Source organism: Leptinotarsa decemlineata, unplaced genomic scaffold (assembly GCF_025532065.1).
Source record: "Leptinotarsa decemlineata unplaced genomic scaffold, Ldec_3_MD MMD2_P_RNA_scaffold_5, whole genome shotgun sequence".
In the NCBI taxonomy this organism is placed as follows: Eukaryota; Metazoa; Arthropoda; class Insecta; order Coleoptera; family Chrysomelidae; genus Leptinotarsa; species Leptinotarsa decemlineata.
The window spans coordinates 14201679-14226929 of NW_027412532.1; the positions used below are offsets into that span (position 1 = coordinate 14201679).

Genomic DNA, 25251 nt, shown 5'->3' on the forward strand with positions numbered 1-25251 from the left:
GGATTGGAACCTTTAGTGAAGTGTCTTGGCCAGCGCGATCCCCTGACTTAACTCCTCTGGACTTCTTCATATGGGGTTTTGTTAAAAACCGGGTTTACCAACATTCTTTTGAAACTGAACAGCAGTTACGAGAATGTGTAACTGTCGCATTTAACAGTATTACACCAGAGATGTTACGTGATGTTTTAAGTTCTACAGTTAGAAGATCATACTTATGTTTGGAAAATAACGGAAACCTGTTTGAACACCTCCTTTGAATTAAATAAAAAATGCGTTAATTTCTTTGTTGTTTTCATTACTTTAAAAAAATCATTATTAACCTACTTAAAAATACATTTTAAGAATAGAAAAAACCAAAAAGAAAACAATGGCATGTGTTACATCGTTGAATTCGTAATAAAAAATGGAATCAGATACAGGGTGTACTTTTTTTTCGGGCTATTTAAAAAAATAAAGTTGATGATGGTTTTTTGAAAACGAAACGTCGGATATAAAAACTAAAAATACCATCGTGTAGTACCTTGAAAGTGCCAATGAAAAAGTGTTATTCGTTTTTTGATATCTTTTCAAATAAAGTCAGAAAAAAATAAAATTGATATTGTCAAATTCTCGTTTTTCCCAAATATCTCAGCAGGCTATGAAAATTCTTCAAGTTTCTAAACATGTAAACAAGCTTTAAAGAACACAACTTTTTCCTAATTTAACCTAAGCTGTATCTCCAACAGGTACTGAGATTCCCATGCTTAGGATCCTTATCTTGGACACACTGTATAGTTCCACGGCCAGACTAGCTCTATACAGTTTTATGAAAAAAAGTAAAATTATTTCCAGTCAGTTTTTAAGAAGACAATAGGACTAACTGGGTTGTCTTTTCTTTACTTTACCAAAACAGCTCCGATACTTGCTAGGTCCACTAATCTATTTCCCTCAATGATTCCGTGACTTTTGGTCATTTCAGAATGGAGTTCTTTCAAAGCTGTGTGTAGAGTCAATACTTGGAGAATAACATAGAAGTCTGCTTGAAGTTGAGGCTTCTTCAAACATTTCCAATGGAAAATATTGTTCAGGTGCGATACTTCTCATGAAGAATCTCAGTTCTTTCTTGTTCAAACTCTTATTTATGAAAAAATCATATTTCTGAAAAAAATATTACTCAGATATCCCGAAGAAAATCGATATTCTATTATTAATTGACCACTCAATCTATCTCGATCAGACATTCCACTCCAAGAACGAACTGCCCAAAGCTACACATATCCGTTTTTTCCCACAATGTGCTTTTCCTCTATCTCCAATCACTAAAAAATCACCCACCAGTCGTTGCATTAGACCATGATGGACAAGCGGACGAATGTAGTCATTGATTATAATAAATAATATTGCTCGAGATAACAATCGTCTACAGTTATTCAATATTATTCAAAAGTGCGCTTTGTACTGTTGCTTCGATCTTGATAACTCTGTTACAAAGCACGGGTCATTTAGTTCGCTAAAATTATCAGAATCATCAGCTAGAAACGCATATTAGGTTACTCGAGGCGTTTGGTGTTGTTCGACTCGGGTTAACAATTCGAGGAAGTACCGGAGAATTTATCCTCATCGTCTTCTTCGATGAGTGGCGCCTAGTTGGTCTTTTTAGGTGCGACACTCGTTGAAAGTGATATTTACAGCGCATGAACTTGTTAAGTGAAACGGCTGCAAGCATTTCTATGAATCAATAAAAAAGTCACCTACTATTTGATCTTGACTCCTCATTAACTTTTCCTTGAAGCCCAAAATCTCGTTGATAACTCTCGAAATACCAATAAAAACTTAAGAGATCTCGAGGAAAAAGATCTCGGGATGAAAAATATAATTTGGTTTTTGAATTTGTATATTTCACAATTTAGTGAATTATTTTTCTGAAAATATTGTTTTAATAAATGCTTTCGTTTATCTCCATGAATGTAATCATTCAATCATTCATGATTTTGAAAAGAAAACTATCTGGTGCATCATCATGCATCAATCACATTACATTTATTCAAACTAATGGAATGTTTTCAAACAGAAGAAGCAATTTTTTAGTAAAAACTAACGATACGCCTGACTACCTAGAAAAAAACTAATAATGCTGACCCAGTCATTATCTGACAAAAGACTGTTTCATTTTGATAGCTTGCATGTGGATAGTAGATGGATTTTTCATCTTTTTCATCTCTATAAAAAGATGTGTAGATCAGGCATAGGAGTTATTTTCAGCAATAAACTCAAAAAACAGCTTTTGACATAACTTCTTTCACATGAAACGTCAGGAATTTCTTCCTGACGTTTCGTTGGCGCGAGTGGCTAGCTTCTTCGGAGGTTTAACCATGATGGATTGCTGTCCGATGACTAAATTTTAGGACCGTAAAGCGTATTTATGCTTTGTCAGGTAATAAGTTGTATTGGTACCTGAATTTGTACCTGTACTTGTACCTGCACTTGTACATATACCTGTACTTGAACCTGGAACATTAACAATCTTTCTGCCTGTTGTCATTCTGTTCATTATTATCGAATTCCTTGAAATGGGGTTCCATATTTGATTGAGGTTCACCGCTTCTTCTTTTCTGTGGAAATTCTCCGTGTGTTTTTGGATCTATATTGCCTCCCGTACCAGTCAACTATAGTATCCATAGTTGGGGGCAATTAGTTCTGTGTTTTCAAACAAAATGATGTGGTCTCCTTCACTAAGCGTGTGTTCTGCCACAGCTGACTTGTCCGCTTGGCCTAGTCTGCAGTTCCTTTTATGCTATTTGGTGGTTCCGATATATACTTCACACAATATGCGATAGACCTCTGCTGCTGATAACGGGTCCCTTTTGTCTTTAGCCGACCTGATGCTTTGTTGTATCTTCCTCGTGGATTCCAAAAATCCACGGCTTTCAAACTCGAAAAACAGTGACACTGGAAACTCTGCCTGTACAGAAGATGGATGACTTCAGTTTACCTGATATAAAATGTGGTAGGTAAACTTATAACGTCTATTGAGGAGCGCCTTCCTGAAATTCTCCACAGAAGACCCATTTCTCAAGCTACTCATTTGTTTTGCGAAACTGTCTGAGGAAGGTAGTCGCAAACTAATCATGTCCTCACTAAAGTAGTCTACCAATAAGAAGCAGACATAGTACTGGCAACAAACACAGTAGAAACTTCATTAGGGAACCGTCCGAGAAAAGAACCGAAGAACTACTTCAATATAGTAGGGATCGGCTCAGAATAATTACAGGGTTACTAACCGGTCATTGTCCACTTAGAGAACACCTGAATAAAATGGGGCTGTACAACGGAGACCTCAGCTGCAGATTATGCAACGAAGGTATAGAAACAACTCTACACATCTTATGCGAATGTGAGGAACTGATTCAAAGGAGGCAGGCAATTTATGGACATACAAAATTACGTCCGAAAGAATATGGCGAACATCCAACAGGGAACCTGTACAAACTAGTGCAGGGAACGAGACTGATGGAATGGGTGTCATGAGAAGATAGGAGAATAAACGCAATGAGCCCAAGAGGATGCAATGTTTTCTGGAGACTTGGACTAAATGGACAAGTCAGACAGCTCCCAAGGGACCAAAGAAAAACCATAATCTACCAACCTTAGAGTGGACTATTCCTCACAAAAAAATATTAGGCTCTGGTAGCAGACCATATGGCTTATGACTACCCGCCGTGGGCTAAATCAGGTTTTCAGTCTTTGGCAGCTGAAAACCTGACCTGACCTGAAAGATCACTTGCCAAATAAGTTATTGGCTTCGCCTTCCTCTTGAAGATGATCACTTGGTGATCGAAACACGTGACGATTTGGTGTTGGGAAAAACCTCCAGTAATATTCATTACTACACCAAAGGTTCCAAACAGTGCATAACAAGTTGACCTAGTTGACCTAACGTCAGTTGGTTACAGTGGGAGCTAGAATAAACCTATTTACCACTAAGTGTAAGAAAAACTTCTAAATCACATAAAGTACGTCATTACAAATCTGCTACAAATGAATGGAAAAATATTTAAGATTTCCTCTGAACTTTCTTCTGATTATGGGTACCTATATTGATTACTTGGGCTTCTGAAGTTTCCGAGGTCTTTTTGGGAGCTGTCATCTTTCGACTGTGGTGTAAAAATTCTAAACTCGAAAATTTTGCTAGTATTGTAAATATTTGCAGCAGATTAGGAATGAATGAAAACAAATGACTGAACAAACAAATATATTTCCAATCAATGGCTGAATCCCTTAGTGGAAATTTGACCAAAAATCCACTAGTATTACGAGCTAAATGTATAAGAGCAGCAACAGAGATAGAAAAACAACATCCACCGGTTCCACTGTACAATCAAAAATGCCAAAAATTATTTTCCACACCATTCCAATCCAGGTTTTTCTTTTTGTTGAAATAGCACAATACTCATGGAAGTCAAGGAATATTTTTTTCAAAAATCTATAGACTGGTTATTAAATTAACTATTATTGCAACAATCAATTTGTGGATTGTCAAATTGAATGACAATGTGTGATTTAATCTTCCAAATTATATTTTAGTGTAGCCGCCCTGTATAAATTCGTAATAAATTTCAGGAAAGGTAAATCATCGCTAATGTTCAACGCAATAATGTCTATTAGTAACTGAAACCTATTTCGCTAATGATTTACAGCAAATTAGACTGTAGGAAATTATGAGAAAGTTCTTTTTTAATTGCTGAATATTATTTTCACGTAAACATGTGCATAAATTATAACTGAGATAAGTGGAATATCTCTTCGAAAATGCCCCTATTAGAGAATATAATTCCTGAATTGGCAATAAAAAAAGATTGTTAGCATATACGTTATCTCGTATACAAGATAATTTTGCTACTAATGATTTATATTATTCGATACAATTCTCATCATACACTATAATGAGAAAAAACAAAAATACGTACGGAATCTCATTGGACTCAGTGTTTCTTAAAACAAGAATTTCAAGAAACTGAAAATAATAAAGTCGTCAAAATATACGAATGTGAATGTTGATTTTATTTCAAACAAGCTGTGGTTCAAATAACACCAAATCATCCATCAGTTTATTGTACTCAAATTTGTCTTCCACGAAAGGATAAAAAGCGAGAACAACCTATCCTCAAAACGGAATGGAGAACATAATGTGACAGAGATATTTCACTTTTATGTAAAAAAGAATTTTGTCGTCCATAGTTGGCGGCATCCCGAGTAAGCTGATCTGTAGAGAAGTACATGTCCCTTCAATTCATATATAGGTTACTAGCATCACGCCCAGGCTCCGCACGTGCGCAATGCTGATACTAAATTATATAAACGCGTGCGATCGCCGGTACCGCCGCAACCGCTATGTCCGTACATTTTAAATTTGTAATATCTTCGAAAACATTCATTTTAATTACATGCATATGGAACTTTATCAAATGAACAATGTATTTGAAGTACTATAGGGATTAATGATGTATTGCTTGAAATCGCTTCGTAAATACGTTATTAGTATTCGAGGATAGAAAATGGTTATTGTGTGTTATTCCTAAGAGATAGACATATACCATGGTGGATTTTTCTGTAGACCTTTTCAAGGTGCACAATTCCGTGTACATTTTTTATCTATTATCTATCTCGTTGGGTTCAGCCAGCGTTTGCAATGTAAGCGCAAAAATGTGTTCATTTACATTACTTCAAAAACCTCTAAAATTATCAGTTTTTCTCTAGTATATTATGCATGTTATGTACCATTCCCTTGAATCATTCTATCTATTGAAAAAAACCGCATCGAAATCTGTTACGTAGTTTTTAAGATCTTAGCATACACAGAAACAGACAGCGCGGGAAGCAACTCTGTTTTTTACTATAGGTTCGTTCCAAGCAGCGTCAGAAACCGTTTCTGACAGTCAGGATTCTGCGCAGTAATGTGATTGCGTTCCAACGTGAGTTTCCAACCATTAGTGAACTATCAGTTTTCTGTTCCATCCAAGATTCAAACCTGTTCGAAATCTATCAGAATGGTTTGAGGATTATCTTCTAACCATCAATCTGACGCATGCGTATTCCGTATTACTGTTTCTGTTTTATGTTCATGCAACTTACAAACAACATAACGTGCAAAAATTGTTATAAAATAAATTATGAATTTGCTGGCGCAGGAAAAATTGGGAATTCTTTAAGTGAACCTATAATATGAACATCTTTAATTACACAAATTAATTATTGCGGTGACCTCCCAGTTCCATGTTGATAAGTAAATAGAATAGAGATATAAAATACTGCAACCTTCTTTTACTCTCCAGAAATACACTTGATTAGATTTATTTTTAAAGAATTGAAGGGGTTATATTTTTAGGAGTGACATTCATTGTGGAATGTTTGAAATACAAACTGAGTAGAGAAAAGTATCTTCTGTATAATTCAGTGTTCATATAGAATTATTTGTTTTGAAAAAAAAAATTTTTTCTTTCGTGTAATTCAATGTTTATATGAAAGTAGCTGTTTCAGGAGGACATTCTTTCAGTTTGTGTCTGAAAGTTACTTCTTTGCATGATCTACACATCCATGTATAGAGTTACTTATTTTCAAATTGATTACTTCCTTCCTTTCTTTGGAAGATTCTCTCATCCCTTTTTTTTGTATTAAGATGGAGTAGTAGAAAGCCAAAAACTTTCTTTCCCAAATTATTTTTAAAGGTTATGTTGAAATTCCATGCCAAACTTCAGTTGAACTATCAGCTGTTCCAATCAGAAATTTCAAATTAATCAGAAACCAATATTTACCAGACATGCGCGTTGACAACGATTTACAAACAGTTGGAAATCTGTTTGTGACTCAAGGTTGGAACGAACATTATGTAGTGATTACAAATCTTCATAAAAAATTCAGATACATACTCACGGATCTAGGAATACACCAATACTTAGAAGCGAATTCATCAATCATAACTCCAAATATTCATGATGAAAGGTAGGTAGAAGTAGGTTGGTTGCTAGTGTAGATATTATTCAACAACCTGATGATAGATGTGCATGAGCAAAATTTTAGAAATCAAATTCAATCAAAGAAACTAAATATTTCAAAATGGAATCTTTGAATATTTTTCTATCCCCCACATACCTACACAGTAGGTTCAGCTGAATGCCTACCGAAAAACAATTACTTCCTCGGCTAATACCACGATGAACATTTAATTATATCCGACTGACATCATTTATGACACCTCATAAAGAATAGTCTGACAGATAACACTGGGCAACAAAATTTCAACTGTTTTTTGCCACATAAAAACTTATATCGAACTTTGAATCTACTAGGGCCACTAACCAATATTGCATCAATGAAAAAAATTGACACAACAGGTTTTCTATTGACATCAAATTATATATTTCCGTGAAAATTACAAAAACCAGCTACACTCAGGGAAATTATTACTTAATGTAAAATAAATATTTATGACTTTCGTGAATATTTGTCTACTGATGGGTCCCTTCTAAGTTTCCAACAATAATCTGCTAGCATTCCTGGACTCCATATTCATTGATAAGTAAATGTCTTGATTGAATGTTTTTCCTTTTTCGTCACTAACAGCACCCAAATCCAGATGTGAGTCCACATCTGGATTTTAAGACACTTTACACCCCAAAGCTTTATTAGACATTATTAGTTCTCCTATTAAGTCTTTGTGTTTTCCGCTTTATGATTTCCTAGGAAATTTTGGACGATACTGACAAAACATTTCCAGCCGATTTTTTCCTGATCATTTAGTTTTCCTTGAAAGCTCTTATCCTTTATAATTTTTCGTATTTGTTAACCTACAAATATTCTTCCTTTAATTTTCGCGTCGCTGAGTTTGGGAAATTTCTCTGTCAGATATAAAAATCCACTGACATCTTTAAGCATAGCTTTTACAAAATTTTTCATTAGACCAAGTGCAACGGTGATAAAGTTATGTCATCAGGGTTCACTAAAGGCTTATTTTTAACATTTTCATGGCCTGGGGTAAGTAACTCACGCTTGAGCCGCATTTTATTTAAAAAGTGACTTTTTCTGTCTCTGCTGTCCCATTCGCAAATAAAACAACATTTTGTGTAATCAACATTAAGTCCAAGCAAATAATAAATAACTTTTAAATCGCCACAAATTTTCCAAGCGCGCTCACTGTATTTGATTTTTTCAAGAAATCTCATATTTTCGCAAGTCAGAACCATGAGCAACCGGCACTGAAGGGAGTTCGTTTCTGTTATGCACCATCACTGCTTTCAAACTAGTTTTTGAGGAGTCAATGAACAATCGCCAGTGACTTGGATCAGGTTTTATTTCATCGTGACAATGTCGAAAATAAGAAACTTTTGTATCAGGAGAAAGTAAATTTCAGTCCTTTAATCTAGACCCCAAAAGCTCAGCATGTTTTTTTAAACAAATTCAAATCCCGTACTGAATCGTTTAAATCACTTTCTTTTGAAGTTTGCGGTTCATTACTTGGGTCACTATCTTCATATTCCTCATGCGAACTTAAAACAAGTTCCGAAATCACAACTTTCTGGTTGATTTTAAGGCTTCGGCACAAGCAGTTCTGCACTATATAGTGCAGACAAGTTTGGATACTGGATAGTATGTTTGGACTTCATTGTAATGCCTTTCATTTTTGTTTGACTCAAATATAAGGCATTACAACAAAGTCCAAACATACTATCCAGTATTCAAATTTGTCTTCACTTACATGATCATTTGATTTCGTCCAAATAATTTGTATACCAAATTCAAATGTCTAGGTTCTTGTTTAGCCCAATCTAATAAGAATCTTACACACGTTACACAACATTTATGTTGGACTAAGAATTCATCTTGGCTGCACAATAAATCCAAAATATTAAAAATAGCACTGTTCAATTAATGGGGTGAAATTTCGACGCTGGGATTTAAAGTTGATTCCTCACACACATAACAAAACTGTCAGGGTTAGTAGAACACTTTCGTTGCATATTTGTGATATATCTAACGAAAATAAAATGTATGTTAGCTGATGCAATAGTTATACAGCTGCCTAAATGACTTTATTCAAACACATACACATACATTAGGCCAGAAATGAATATATAGCTGTCACAAAAAACTGAATGTGATTGAAACAAAACTATTATATATTTATTAGAGGAATAACCTCTGATCAGTACAACGAAGATACGACCCAGACAACAGTATGTCTGGAACTCGACATCAATGCATATCGACTGCATGCATTGAACCTTCATCGAAGAGAAATATTTGTCAACTAGTAATAGCACCATCCCATGCTTCTTCGGAGCATAAAATTCTTCGAAACGCTTAGCGTGCAACTTTTTTCCACTGCTCTTTCCACGAAGTGAAGAATTCGTGACATAAACTTTTAACGGATTCTAAATTGAAGTCTACATTTTTATCAGTCACATATTGTTTTAGTGATGCCCATACTGAATATATTGGGTTCAAATCTGGATGAGTATGGGCATCACCGATAAAAATGTGGACTTCAATTTATGATTCCATGATTTTCCATGATAATCCTATCAATTTCATACAATTCGAATGGTGGTTTATGGATTTTAGTAATGGGCACTTTTCATACTGAACATTATGGTATGGGGCATTGTCAAAACGCTTTTTTCTGTAAGATTGGATACTAACATTTATTGCAACCACTTTTTGTAATTGACGTAATTCATTTCGCTATGATGGTCGCCCAATTTTGTGTTGGATTTGAATTTCAGATATGAATTTTCCACAAATCCGTTTTCTGCTCCTGCATTCACAATTATGCGTCTCTGTCCTTTTGAACTTGGTGCAAGCAACTATCGATTCAAATCATCATTCCAACTCTTCTTATGTGTATTTGAAGCATGGATATATGTTTCATCCATATACTTTTTTTTGAACTTTTTTCGTATCCATGTTTATTCCATTATCAGCTTCTGGTTGCATGAAAAAATGTACATTAGCAATCACTCTTCTCGCTTGACCACACAAAACTTTTCGTTTCATGTTTCATGCTTCTCTCACTCGAGATTCTGTGTTATATTTTATTTTTTTTGTTCTGATTGACTCGGCCGTTACTTGAAGAAGATCCATAATAATTTCACAAACTACAATCAACGATTTGATCTTCACAAACTTCATTTTCAGGAGAGATTTGTTTTTGGGAAAGAAAGTTTTTTTGACCGTCTCCATTTTGTTACAAAATATTTGTGGGAATCTTCCAAAGAAAGGAATGAAACAATCAATTTCAAAAATCAACTCTATGCATAGATGTGTAGATCATGCAACGAAGTAACTTTCAGGCACAAACTAGAAGAAAAAGCCCTCTCAAAACAGCTATTTTCATATAAACATTGAATTACACGAAAGAAAAATTTCGAAAAAAATAGTTTTATATGAACGTTGAATTATACGAAAACCACTTTTTTCTCTTCCGTTTGTATTTCAAATACTCGTAATTAAATCGAATCAGATATCATTCACAGGATTCCTACACAATATAAATAATGAAAGAAGTAAAATTTCACTTACTTGGAACACTGTCATCCTCACTGCTAGACATCCGATGTTTCGCTGTAAGACACTTGCCTTATCGGCTCTTCGGCGGCAAAAATGAATAACATTATAAGAAAAAAACACTCAATTCGTTCATAAAATTACGACTTCTTTTTACGGAATGGGTTGAATCTACCCATATCATCGATAACAGTACGGAAATAACATTCATTCGCTTATTTGAATAAATCCCAGCTATAGGAATCTTGTTCAAAGAGTGAAGGGGTATATTTTTAGTATGTTATTCACTAGATTTTTCAAAATAAAGTTTGTGAAGATCAAATCATCAAGTGTAGTTTGTGAAAGTGATATATCTATTGATCAAATTCAAACCATAGCCAGCTATGTATTACGATGAAGAGCTCCCATGCCGACTGCCAAAATGTCTTCGGTACATCCATAACTTTCATGTCAAAAAATCAACTAGATGAAACCTGAATCTGAAAACGGTTCATACTCAAAAATTACTATCATTTAATAAATGGGGTTTGTGTTTTTGACCGACCTTATAGGAAATGTCTTTGAAACAGGTATCGTCTAACTCACTTCTAGTGAGAAGCTTGTTGAGAAGAGTTGAACTCAAAAGTTGTATTCGTGACCTAGCAGGTATAAATAATAAGACATCCAGGACATATAGGAAAATCCTTGGACAGGTTCATTTTTATTTGAAAAAATCACATGAAATCTGTAATGCGTGAATTTGAAGAAGGATTGGCATATTTAATGTATATCGAATCAAAAAGTCCAATATATGGAAATAGAGAGATATAGAAAGCATTTGATGGTTAAGAATCCTTCTTCATTTTTATGAACACGGTTTACTTCTCTATTCAAGCCATATATAGAAAGATTTTTAATGTATTTTTCTCACCTTTATAATGCTGCTCACCTGTATTAAATGTTATATGTTATATTAAATGTTACTACCAAAACTTTAGGGGTTCGAGAACAAAGTTGAGAGACTTGAAAATGAGTATTGAATGGGAAATGTATGACATAATCATTGGCACAGAAACTTGGCTGAATGATTCATTTTTTGATTAAGAATTAATAAATTTGGAAAGATAACTCACAATTATCAGGAAAAGAGAGGGGGTGGGGTAATGATCGGGGTGAATAGAGACTTCAAGGTTTTGAATTGGGGAATGAAAGATGGTACATATGAGACGCTCTGGGTTAAAATGAAATTCAAAAAATGACATACAATCACTTTATTTGCTGTTTACCTATCATCTAAATTGAGTTCTGAAGATTTCAAGAATTACTTGGAATATTTCGAAAAAACAATATCTGACGAGAGAAACGTATATGACTTTAACTCATTGAATCTAGAACACGAAAATTAGGATGAGAAACATAATTTTTTTTGGATTTCCTGCAAATTAATGGTTTTGAGAACTGTAATGAAATTAATAATATCAATAACCGTAAATTAGACCTTGTATTAGTCACACAGGAGAATGCATTTTTTATTTATGTATCGAAGTCAGACTTTCCGATTTTAGATGAGAATATTAACCATCCTGCCTTGTATATTGAAATATTCGCTACAGATGCGATTATTAGAAAAACTCGTGATACCGAATCAGTAAAATATGGTAATTTTCAATTACGTGATTGTTACAGATTGACTCAATCTATTCGAAATATTGACTGGACATCATTATTTCAATTGAATGAGGTTGACATTGGCTGTTGATTTTTTCTATTCAGAGTTATATAAGGTTTTAGACACAGTCGTTCCAAAAACTTACAAAAAAAGAAATGAATACCCTATATGGTTTACTAAAGACATAAAAGAATGTTTATTGAATAAAAATAAATAAAAAAACTTAAAAATTCATGAAACAATTATACGACTTTATATAACACTGAAAAAAGCCACCTCAAACGCTTGATACAACAGGGTTTTGATAATTACATCAATGGTATTGAAAATACTATTAAAACTGATACCAGCACATTTCAGACGTATACAAAAAGTAACAAAAAAATTCTTTCCCGTCTTCGGTCTTTGGAATACAGTTATATGAAACTCAGCGGCGCTGATGTTCCAAATAGCTTGGTAAATATTTTAAATCTGTATATTGCAAGCAAACGGCTCAATACAACTTTAACATCGTTGCTGACAAAAAATCCTATTTTTCATTAGACGAAGTAACAGTAACTGATTATTTTATAGCATTAAAAAAATGTAAGCCAGAAAAATGTATGTATATTTATATATATATATATATATATATATATATATATATATATATATATATATATATATATATATATATATATATATTGCTGTGCTCCTGGTAAATTGTTCGAACAGATAATATATGTGCTAAAGTGTGGCACACTTAATAAATGAAGAACAGCACGCTTTGTGCCAAAAAGTCCACTTCCACAGATCTGTTATCTTTTAGTCATGACATACATAGAAGTCTGGAAAATTCTACTCAGGTCGACGTGATATACACAGATTTCCAAAAAGTGTCCGACAAAGTAAATCATGATGTATTGTTAAATAAAGTTTCTCTGTGTGGAGCTACTAAAGGAACTATGAAATTTTCAGCATCATATTTAAATGAGAGAACGTTCAGAGTGCAATTTGGTACCAACTTTTCAGATGAGTACCAGTAAAAATCAGTATAAAACGGGTGCCGCCGTTTGGCACCCGTTTTATATATTTTATATTTAAAAATAATTCAAAAAATTCAAAATTACTGCGGCATTTATATTCTAAGAAATATGGAGTCTACCCAGATTATAATTCTGTGAGAACTAATGATCTCAGGAAATAATTTGAAATCTCGACTTTAGAGAATAGAAAGTTATACATAATAATCGCAATATGTACCCCAATCGTAACGATGCTGAAAGTCACAAATAATACACTATTAATGGCCGAACTCAGCTTTGTCCAACCACCTAGAGAATTTTTTACTAGTTTGAAAAATTAGGTATATATTAAGTGTCAATCAATAGCTTTTCTGTCATATTTTTGGATTAGTTACTTTTTTATTTTTTTTTCTTATTACATAGGTATAGCTTCAGTTTCTTTTATTGTATACTGGCTATGAATTTACGATACATCTATAACGATTTTCTCATGTAGTTAGGTTACACCTGTATGAGAATAAATAAATAAATAGATAAATAAAAAATTGTGTAACATTGAAATGACTTACCATTGGAAATTCAAGTGTACCCTTAGTGTGTACCTAATCACATACAGACTCATTCATGTTTTTCTGACTTCTACTAATTTTTATGGATCATGACCATGCAGGAAATATATTGCACCATTTTATTATAGCTAATTGCAGTAATCACTGTATCAACAAAGTTTTCAGAATAAAAGAATAATGAAAATAACAAATAAAAATATCAATTAACATAGAACAGCAGTCGTTGAACGAACGATACGACGCAAGAATATCAGCATTCAAATATATCAAATAACACTACTTAATGTGCTCATAAATCTGTCGTTTCTAATTGTTGAAATATTAATTAAATTACGATATGTGGCGGTATATAACGCCACAGCTATATAATTATTAGTATATTTTTTTGCCTTTGGTATTGAAAAAATTGAACACTGCAGCTTGTTTAAGGATTTGATTGTTGCTGGTCAGGCACGTACATTAATATTCCAGCAAGTGGCACGACACGATATGAACTGAATAGTCTCTCAAGGATATCTCGACATTAATGGCATAGAACTCAAACACTGAATATAAACAGAGGAGATCTGGGATATGCTTGAAACACTCCGATGGACGACCGCAGCCAGACTAACACCCATCCATACACGAGGGTGGTCTATTAGGACCAACTCAAATTTTTAGTTATTTTCAAAAAGTTTTTTAAGGTATTTTCAATAACTTGACGAAACAATATTTTTACTTTTGATAATGAACACAAAAAAAAACTGACAAATGCAACAACCATGCTTTTTGGCTTTATTGTTAAAATAATCCATTATAAAATGAAGTAATGAATACAGAAATGAAATAATTCGTCAATTGGAAAAATGAAAAAAAATAAAAACAAAACTTTAATAAAAAATCGAAAATTACTGTGCCACTGCAGAAACTGCCACTGCCGAACTCAGGACCGGTGCTGAACACATTATCAACAATTCAATATTATGTGACTTATACAGAGCCAAGCTTTACAAAATTCACAAAAATAACGAGTTTTTTCTTTTTGCAATACTTGCGTGCCCTCTTTTGTTGGGTGGAGGGTCAGGTTTTTCTTCAGTCTCGATTCCAGTATGTTTTGCTATTGCATTTCGAATGTAGGAATGTAAACCTGACATAGTAGCTCTGGACTGCATATGGTCTTTTATTAATTCCAAACCCAAATAAATTGACAAATAATCTTCTCTGTTTATTATGATTCTGATTCGGGTCGTTGTGCCTGGTAATTATGAATGCATTTATGCTAGCAATGTTCAAAATACCGCAAAACACAACTAAAGGCCATCGTTTCGTATTCCTTGCAACATTATAACTGCAGCTCATTTTTTTCACAAAATCGACTCCACATTTAGTAGTATTATAAAATGAAATAACTTCTGGTTCACCAGTTATTAGATTGACTGTATCAACATTGTGAAACGAAGATATCATCATCACATTCTTTCTCTTTCTGGACACATAAGAAGATGCCATTATATGAACACCAAACCCAAAAATGAAGGAGCCTACAGGACGATCTTCAGTATGCGTTAAAATTTGCGGCAGTTCTCTTTTATTGCTTTTTATTCTACCCACGATGGTGAGTCTATATTCTGTCTTCAATTTTTAATGAGATCGCAACTGACAAACCAGCGATCCATAGCAATATTTCTCCAAACATCAAACCGGGGATCTACCTAGATTACACTGCCATCTGCGAACAATTATTCTTATAAAATAACAACCTCCTACAAACTCTTCCCCGTTCGCCGCCAGATGACATCATTCAATGAAATTACATATGCGGTCGACGGTGGTCTAAAAATTATTTCGGTCGGTAGCCAAGCGGTTCGGTGTGGGTGCTTTGTTCACTTACTCGAATTGACTGCCGTGTTGGTCAAGCCCTAGTCTAAACGATCGATCTTCACTTGCTATCGTCCAACCCGTGTTAGGAATCACACGTTAAAAGGTAAGACCTCGTTATTCCTTAGCTCGCACAAGTTTCGACTTCTGAGGGTTGTCGTTCGTAGGGGTGCGACAGCTGGTTAACGAAAAAACAGATTTTGAAAACAGATTTTTTTATTTTATCGTATTTTGCCGAAACTAATAGACCCCCGTCGTGCATCGGAGTATGAGAGTTTTTTACAAAATATGATGGAACATTATTGTGATTAATGAAGTAACGTGAACAAGTATCAAAAATTTCACCTCTTCTAAAATATGAGAATACTAAATATATTACAAATTATTATATCCGAATCGGGTATAATAATGAAACGACAGACAATTCCGCTATCTGCTTCGATAGTTTTTTGCGGGTTAATATGGACACCAATATGTCTTGGCGCAATCATGTCGCTGGAATTGTAAAGGCTGCTTCTCAAAAGCTTGGATAACTTGGATCACCTCAGCAACTTTTGCTGCTTTTTAAAGCTCAGATCAGACCATTCTTGAAGTATTGTTCTCATGTATGGAGCTTCGCCCCTAAGCATACCCTTAAGCTTGTGATGAACTGTTTGGAACCTTTGGTGTAGTAATGAATATTACTGGAGTTTTCCCAACATTAAACCGTTATTTTAACACTTCGACACGTGTTTCGAACACCAAGTGATCATCTTCAAGATCAAACTTAATATACCATAGATACATTTATACCATAGGTACCTCTTTTAGGTACCTGTGTCTTAAGTGTCTTAAATTAATTTCACAATATTGCCTTATCTACTAGTCTTGAATTGATTTTACAGTGTCCTTATGTAATAGTCAAGCTATATAGTATACTATTAGGTATTGGTCCACCATCGTTATTCATAATATTATTATATTTACCTATTTCTACACTCTCATAGACATCTAGATGCCTCTTGTTGTTAACTTGTCTAACTAATCTTAATGAACTAAAGTCTATGCAAAATATGATGGGCGACTGCTGATTTTTCTGCTGATTTTTCTAGTCTTCCATATTCACAGTGTGCTAAGTGTTTCTTGTATCTCATTTTAATAGATATTTTTGTCTGTCCATGAAATTTTGCATCGCAGTCCTTACATTTAATTTTGTAAATTCCAGACTTTTCCGAAATCTCGACTTTGACTTTTGGATTTTCTAAACGCTCTGTAGTGTATAACTTGTTTAAAAAGCCAACTGAGATATATTTAACTTGCTTTTCGTCGTTTTTAAAAGTCGAGATTTCGTTCACTCTCAGGTTAAACTTTTTCTTCCTCATTATATGATCCACAATACCCCTCAATAAACGGTTGCTGGCTGCTATTTCCTGTAGTATATGTTTGTCTTTTGTGAATCTCTAATATGTGAGAGAAAAAGCCAAAAGACTATGCACTTGATAATTCAGCCTAGCACGTTTGTGATGTCTACAGTGATGTGAACTGTCAAGAATATACCTGCATGTGCTTGTTTTCTTTTCTAAATACATCGTAATCTTCCTTTAGAAGATAATCATTCGGTGATCGAAACACGTGTCGAGGTTTTAAAACAACGGTTTGGTGTTGGGAAAAAACTCCAGTGATATTCATACCCTACAGCTGCTGGATTCCATCCAGAAAAGAACCTGATTGTAGACGCGAACATCACTTGCAACCTTGATAGTTTGGAACATCGTAAAATGTTGGAGAGTTTTCTCTCTTCTATATATACTTCCACCAAAAGCGGTACATATCAAAAATACGCGACGGACTGTGTCTGCTAATCGTTTAGAGGTTCAACTCAGTACACCTCGAACTTCAGTGTTTGAGAACTTTCTCATTTGGAAAACTGCGTTTATGTGGAAAAAACTTCCTGACAACACTGGATCTAAACTGGACCATAAAGTATAAAGTTTCAATAGATGAAAATATAACTAAATGTTTTGAGAGTTATTCATGAAGAATTTTTCAACGTTTGTAAAAATTCAGCGTAGTTTTTTATTAAAGAAATATTTATGTAAATAAGAAATGGTTAAATATGATTGAACTAATATGAAAATGCAATACATGTATTATGATTGAAATTTGGAATGTAGGTACAATCAAATTAATTATTATTCCATGTAATATTCAAGGAAACAAATCGGTTTTATGTAACTAACAAAATACTCCAGTACCAAAAAAAATTATAGTGAATCATATGTTATTCCGCAACGTCTGCAGGGATTCAAGAGTTGTTCGGTATCGTCTGCTTAGAAACTTGATTAGAATACAAAAAGCAATTTCAGGTATAGTGTTTCATTCAAAATAAGACACATTCTGGAAGATAAAGCCCTTTCGAAACAACTACTTCCATATAAACATTGAATTACACGAAAGAAAAATACTTTCAAAACAATATTTTTGAATAAACACAAAATTTTTCGAAAAGACTTTTCTCTATGCAGTGTTTCGCACTATATTAACTTCCTCAAGCAGAAAGATTCTGAAGAAATAATGATATGAACTTCAGAGTAAAGGGATCTATTTCCATCAGTTCTTATAACCAAATGAAAGTAAATGTACTCGTTTATTCGTTACCGAATGTGTAACAGTTTCAAATATAATTGTAGAATCTGGAATTTGATCCAGGTTACTTAGCAGATACAGCAACCACAACGCCACAAATATTGTTAGCGCGCTTTGGTCTATTTGAATTTCTATTTTTAAAATTGTCGTATTCAGAAAATATTCTGCATACCAATAACCAAGTTCAGAAAAATATATGCAAATGATATATATTACATCAAAGATCATGAAGATGATTCACTTCTCTTTTGAACATTACAAAAGAAATTCAAGAAGATCTTCTTGTCTCGAAAATGGCGAATAATGCATATGATAACTGTGGAGATAGAACTAGAGTATTAACAGTTATAACATGTTATCACACCACAATAAACTCGTGCGAAAACAAAAGGACAATTCTTTGTCCACATCAGTTCCATGTACAATGGCGGCGGCGGCTAACGCTTGAATCACGAGGCGAGCTTATTCAGACACCTGTCGATTCCGGTGTAACATGTAAATTTACACAAAAAAGCATCAAATTATACAGATATCATGAATAAATACAATGTGATGTGAAAAGTTACATGATTCTCTTCTTTAAGTATCAGAATAAAACCGTAAATTTGTGGCAATTTCGTAGATACACATAAATTTTTATGTTCGATAATAAAGTTCATAAAATATTAATAATATGTAATGATTGTGTAATTTTGAACCAATTTTTTCCAGTGCACCCTGCATCAATTTCTGTGTTCTATTTTTTCAACTCACAAATTTTCAAGAGTAATTTGAAATATGTGCTATTTCTCAACAGTTTTGGTATTCAAAAACATGAGGTTTGAAAAGCCCACTCTTTTATCAGCTGCATTTGCGTTTGAACAGACTGTAATATATGTGTTTCTTTTTCAGATTTCCTCTACCGACATAACGTAACATTTGACAACGTAACGACAGAAGTGGAAATATTGGATACATCAAAGTGTGCGGTAAGTAGATTTAAGCCTTGTATAGTAATTGTAATGAGAACGTGACAGTTTTGTTGATGATCTTTTTATATCGATACATCTGCTTCAGAATACTCAAAGTAGGTAATACACTTTTATGATATGATGAATTTTGCAGAGATTCTGTTTTTCTGTGGTATTTAAATTTCAGTTATTTTTTCTAATAAGGAAAGGACAAGATCGTCAATCATCTTTGTATGGATTATTTTTTATAATGCATAGATAGATCTTCCAAATATGTTTCCCTGGGGATATTAATTGTTGACTGGTTCATTAGGATGAAACATTGAATTACTTCGATTTTTCAATGACATGAGAGCGATGTAAAAGTAAGCTCAATTGTGTTCTTACTTTTGAATTTTGAACAATTCATTAACCTGTTCTATACTTATTGTTTTGTGGTATGCATTGAATATATACGTTCACCTAAAACTATTCTTTTGTGAAAATTGTTACGCAAAATAATTGAACATCTTAATAGGATTCCAATAATTTCACAAGATGATTTTTCAATTTTTCCTCAAAATAAAAAGAAATATTTTCCTTATGTTGGAAAAATGTCGAAACAAAAGTTTACTATAGGTAGCCGTAGTTTATTTATTGCTAACAGCTTGATCACTGCAGTGATCATTCAAACATTTGTGATATCATTATCAAACTATAAAATGTTAATACAATGAATATTTTCAATAGTAAATTCATTTGGACCATAAATTATGCTTGTACATGGCTCTTCTTATATACAGTGTCACACATAAAGTCCGCATCAAATGGGATTTTTTTTTGTTCATCTCTTCAAGCAACTTTTGATATGTTTGAAGGTGATTGACAATGTTTCATGATGAATTTTACTAGTTCGGACTTCCATTGTCCACTATATAAAATGATTTGAAATTCCTGAAACAACTAAAGAAGAAGAATTAAAAATGAGATAGCTGAAAATAATAATTATATTAACCAAAATGAACCTGAAATGAAATAATGGTGAAATAAAATACAAGTAAAAATAGAACAATTGAATAAATAAAAATAAAGAAATGAAAAAAGAAAGAAAATAAAAAGTGAAGAGATTCCAAGTCACGTTAGTTCACGACGTTTCGATTGTTAGTATCTACAATCGTCTTCGGGTGATGGTAATTCTTCTTTTTTGGTTGTTTCAGGGATTTCAAATCATTTTATATAGTAGACAATGGAAGTCCGAACTAGTGAAATTCAACTTTTGATATCTCCATTAGGTTGAGCTTTGAAAATGATGCCAAATGACATGCATATGACCGATCAAGTGATTTTTCTTCCCTGTCAAATTTGACATTTTTTCCAAAAAATGTTCAGAAAAGCAGTTATTGCTCGAAATTTCGAAAATCGGTAAAGAGAAAAGATGATTGTTTTTTCATTTTTACCCATATACCAATTTTTAGCTCTCTAGTACAAATTTAGTTTTTTTACAGTTTTTCGAAAATTTGACATTTGCCGATTTCTCAAATTTAGCCAAACCTCAACAAAGTTAGTGCTTTATGCCTAACTTATCTTTCCAAATCATTTTTATTACCAATTGCAATTCTAAATACAACTTATTTCGCAAAAATTTAAAACACCAGAAAAAATTATGCCAAAAATGATGCAAAGTTGATACAGTTTTTAAAAACAGATAAATATTTCACTTTATTTCTACTTTTTGCGAAATAGCTTGATACATAAGCATAATTAAAAAACAATATCAATGAAAAGTCAATAATTTATTCTTTACTGCACTTTTCAAACAGTTAAACTTTGATTTACTAATTACGAAAAATTACAACGCAATTAAACTAAGGGAAGGAAATATACGAAAGTAATGTCACATTTTCTAAATATCTTTTATGAGGTATGAATGAACAAAATCAATTTAGATTTTGTTGCCTAGAAAATTAAACCGTAAAAAATTCTAACAAACATCTGTTAAAATAAAGTTATAATTTAAATTAAGAACACTAAATCAAATCGAAACATATGCCTAAACCATGTAAATAAATACCAATAGAAATACAAAATAAAAAGTCACATTTCGGTGTGCCTTCCACCACGTTCAATGCAATCAATTGTCCTTTTAAAAACATCTTTAACTGCATTCTTTATAATACGGGGTTTCGTGCTTACAACACATTCTCGAATAACTGCCTCTAAATGGTTTATATCTCGAAAAGGTCTTTGCTTATACACCTTTTGTTTTAAGTAACCCCACAAGAAGAAATCTAGTGGGGTTATATCAGGAGATCTAGGCGGCCAAAAGTGTTCCATATTGCGACTGATTACTTTGCCCCTAAATATCCTACTAACTGTTGACTGATGAATATTTCTTGCAGGATGTCTAGCATTGAAAATATCAGCTACTTGTCGGTGACCGGTATTCTCGCCGCATATTAAAACGATTTCAATTTTCTCTTGAAGATTCAGCATTTTTAACAACACACTAGACAACAAATAAACTATTTCAAATCCAAAACTGATAAACAGTATTTTGAGTTATTCAACAAATGTCATATGACAATAAAATATTTTGCTTATTCAGTTCAGTTCAATTGTTTCCTTAGTACCCTTAGTTTAATTTCGTTGTAATTTTTCGTAATTAGTAAATCAAAGTTTAACTGTTTGAAAAGTGCAGTAAAGAATAAATTATTGACTTTTCATTGATATTGTTTTTTAATTATGCTTAATTATCAAGCTATTTCGCAAAAAGTAGAAATAAAGTGAAATATTTATCTGTTTTTAAAAACTGTATCAACTTTGCATCATTTTTGGTATAATTTTTTCTGTTGTTTTAAATTTTTGCGAAATAAGTTGTATTTAGAATTGTAATTGGTAATAAAAATGCGTTGGAAAGATAAGTTAGGCATGAAGCACTAACTTTGTTGAGGTTTGGCTAAATTTGAGAAATCGGCAAATGTCAAATTTTCGAAAAACTAAAAAAACTAAATTTGTACTAGAGAGCTAAAAATTGGTATATGGGTAAAAAATGAATAAACAATCATCTTTTCTCTTTACCGATTTTCGAAATTTCGAGCAATAACTGCTTTTCTGAATATTTTTTGGAAAAAATGTCAAATTGGACAGGGAAGAAAAATCACTTGATCGGTCATATGCATGTCATTTGGCATCATTTTCAAAGCACAACCTAATGGAGATATCAAAAGTTGCTTGAAGAGATGAACAAAAAAAATCCCATTTGATGCGGACTTTATGTGTGACACTGTATAATCCCAGCCAGCTACAGATCACTCGATGGTTGGTTTGCATGCTCTGATATTTTCGACTTGGTGTCTTTGCTCCCCCGAGTATTTTTTTCGAAAAATCAAAAATTATAAATACTCCTACGTTATTGACTGTCTATTCAATGTTGGAAAATACATTGAATGTTTAGAAAATATTGACATAAGGAAGTTTTCAAAATTGGTCCCGCCCATTAAGAACAAAAGCTTCGGATGTCGAGGAGAGAAATCTGAAGTTTTATCAAAGGATGATCTCAAAAAATGATTCAAGATGATGATAACGGAACATATTCACTTTGTGAGGTACAGATATAATTTTGTAAGATTAGTAGTAATTTCAAATTTTTTTATTCGTAGGTTGTCCTAATTTTGGGTATCAGCGGTGCTTGTCGCCGTGAAGAATTATTACATATAACTATTGATGACTTTGTTTCAAATTATGTTTACTTATATTGAAATATACCGCAAATATAGAGCCCTACGGCATCCTCATACAAAAAGTACCTATTGGATTATTTTTTAAATGTTCATGAGGAAAATGTATCAACCAACATGTAGGGATAAATAAAATAGGAGAAATACCCAGCTGTTTCAGGAGAAGCTCTGTAACTCTTCTGGCCAATGCAGAGGGCCGAGATAAAATGAAAATTGAATCAAAACTTTCCATCCTTCGATAGAAGACAAAGTCTAAAATGAATGTCATAAAAATAAAAGGGACCTACTAAATATACCACTTATCGTTTCAATTTTTCATTCTTCATTTCGGTACCAAATGCAAATTTTTCAAATAAAATTTATCGATAATCATAAAATCGACTTTTGGTAAGTTGTCGGAAGTCAACTTTAACAAAAGTAGGCTCAACATTCATTTCAAAATTATTTTAACAAAAATACGAAGTTTGTGGAAACCGTTGACATTAGAAAGAACACATTGTCGCATTCACTACAGAGGGCGCTGGATGAATGGATGACAATATTGCTAATATACCAGTAATATTTAGTTTCTTATTTTTGGTGGGTAGCATAAATGCATATTTGATTTATTTTATTGGGGTTTATGAGCATTCGAAAACCATTTGAAAATACAGCTCGTTTAATTCTATTTAGAATTATATTCAGATATAACTTGTACTACATCAGTTATCAAGGCAAATATTATTGTCTATTTTTATGCTTAATTCGTGGATTCAAGAGATCTTATTATTGTATATTTATTTGTTTGCTGCCTTCATTCTTTAAAAAAATGAATGAATAATTACAGAAAATGTTAATTGATCGTTAATTTTCTCAGGAAAATAGAGTACCCATATCACAATTCATTGGTTCATTCGGCATTGAAAATGTATGTCATATCGGATCCATTCTGCTTGTTTTTGAAACATTGAGTTTCAACTTTTTCTTAGCTGACAGCTTGCGTAGGAACAATTCGTTTTTTCATCGAGTCTAGTTTGTGTGTGTTTTAAAAATGTTTTAGAGATATATTTGAATATTAATATGGTGCATTCTTGTGCTGATTTCAATTGTGCGGAAAGGCACAAGAAAACAGAAAGCGCATTGGTTTATAAGTGAGTCATTTCATATAATGAGTTTAGGTTCCCAAAGGATAAAATGATGAGAAAAAAATGGGTGAAAGTATTGAAAAGAAAGAAATACAGTCCTTCTACTCTTTCAAGACCTAATACAAATTATTTAAAAAGTGACTATAAATGAACGGGGAACGAAAATATTGAATTTGATGACAGCATTTTTTTATTACAACTTCAAGTATTCTCCACAGAAATTATTATCTGGAGTTAATGCTGTTACTGATAGTATGAAACAAAATTAATTAAATTTTATCATATGAATAATGATATTATTACCTCAGAAGCTTTTGTTGGATCAGTTCGAGTACTATCAATTATGTCTATACTTGACCTTATTCAACCTTCCTCTCAAGTTTTGGAAGATTCAACAGATTACCCAAGCGAGCCTATAACGCTTGAATTTAGTATCTATATTAGAAAGAGGTATATATGTAGGAATCGTTTTTTTTTATAATAAATTGCAGTTGTACAGATTGAGGATTGTAGAATAAATTGAATATTTGAAATGATTCTTCAATCCAGTTTGCTATATTTTTTTAATTTCATAACTGTATATTATTGAATAATGCATAAAATCATAGTTTAGGTGAATATTTTGTGATCTATCAACTTTGTGTACGGATTTTAGATATAGAACTTATTTGCAAACATGATTTTTCGTGTACATTTTATTCTATGGGGAGAATTTTTCATTAATTGAAACGTCAACGGGTTCATATACACTTCCATAATCAAATTGATAATTATAGGCTTCGTAAATTTTACGATTTGGCAATGTTGATTAATAATTTGAATAGGATGGCGACCGTTGAATATGATTATTACTTATTGATTATTAACATTGTTCCTATTGGTCAATCGAACAAGAAGCGGGAATAGAGGCGTGACGTCGCCACCCTACCACATTCAATTTTTAATAATTAATTACGAGAAAACTACGGTACTTAGAGAGATGAAGAAACAAAGTGCACTGTTTTTTAATTTAAAATTTCTATCAAGTGAACTTTAAACCAAAAATCATGAAACAAGCCCATTGTCCATCTTCTTCCAAACAAATTGAAATATCTGATAAAATTGTGGAATCAACTCTTCAAGAAATATCTGACGTTTCTAATCAGCAGCAACGTGGAACATCTTCGCCAACTCATGTTGGAAGTAATTATCCAAACTTCACTATCCAATAAATGAA

At 32.8% G+C, this 25251-nt stretch overlaps 1 protein-coding gene across 1 annotated transcript in view; it reads left to right on the forward strand.

Annotated features, from left to right (window-relative positions):
• Positions 1-25251, forward strand: part of LOC111514435 (ras-related and estrogen-regulated growth inhibitor) — a 410561-nt gene that overhangs the window by 218684 nt on the left and 166626 nt on the right. The window contains exon 3 of the mRNA XM_074169595.1: positions 19137-19213. Within this exon, the coding sequence (XP_074025696.1) occupies positions 19137-19213 (77 nt within the window). The remainder of the gene's footprint in view (positions 1-19136; positions 19214-25251) is intronic.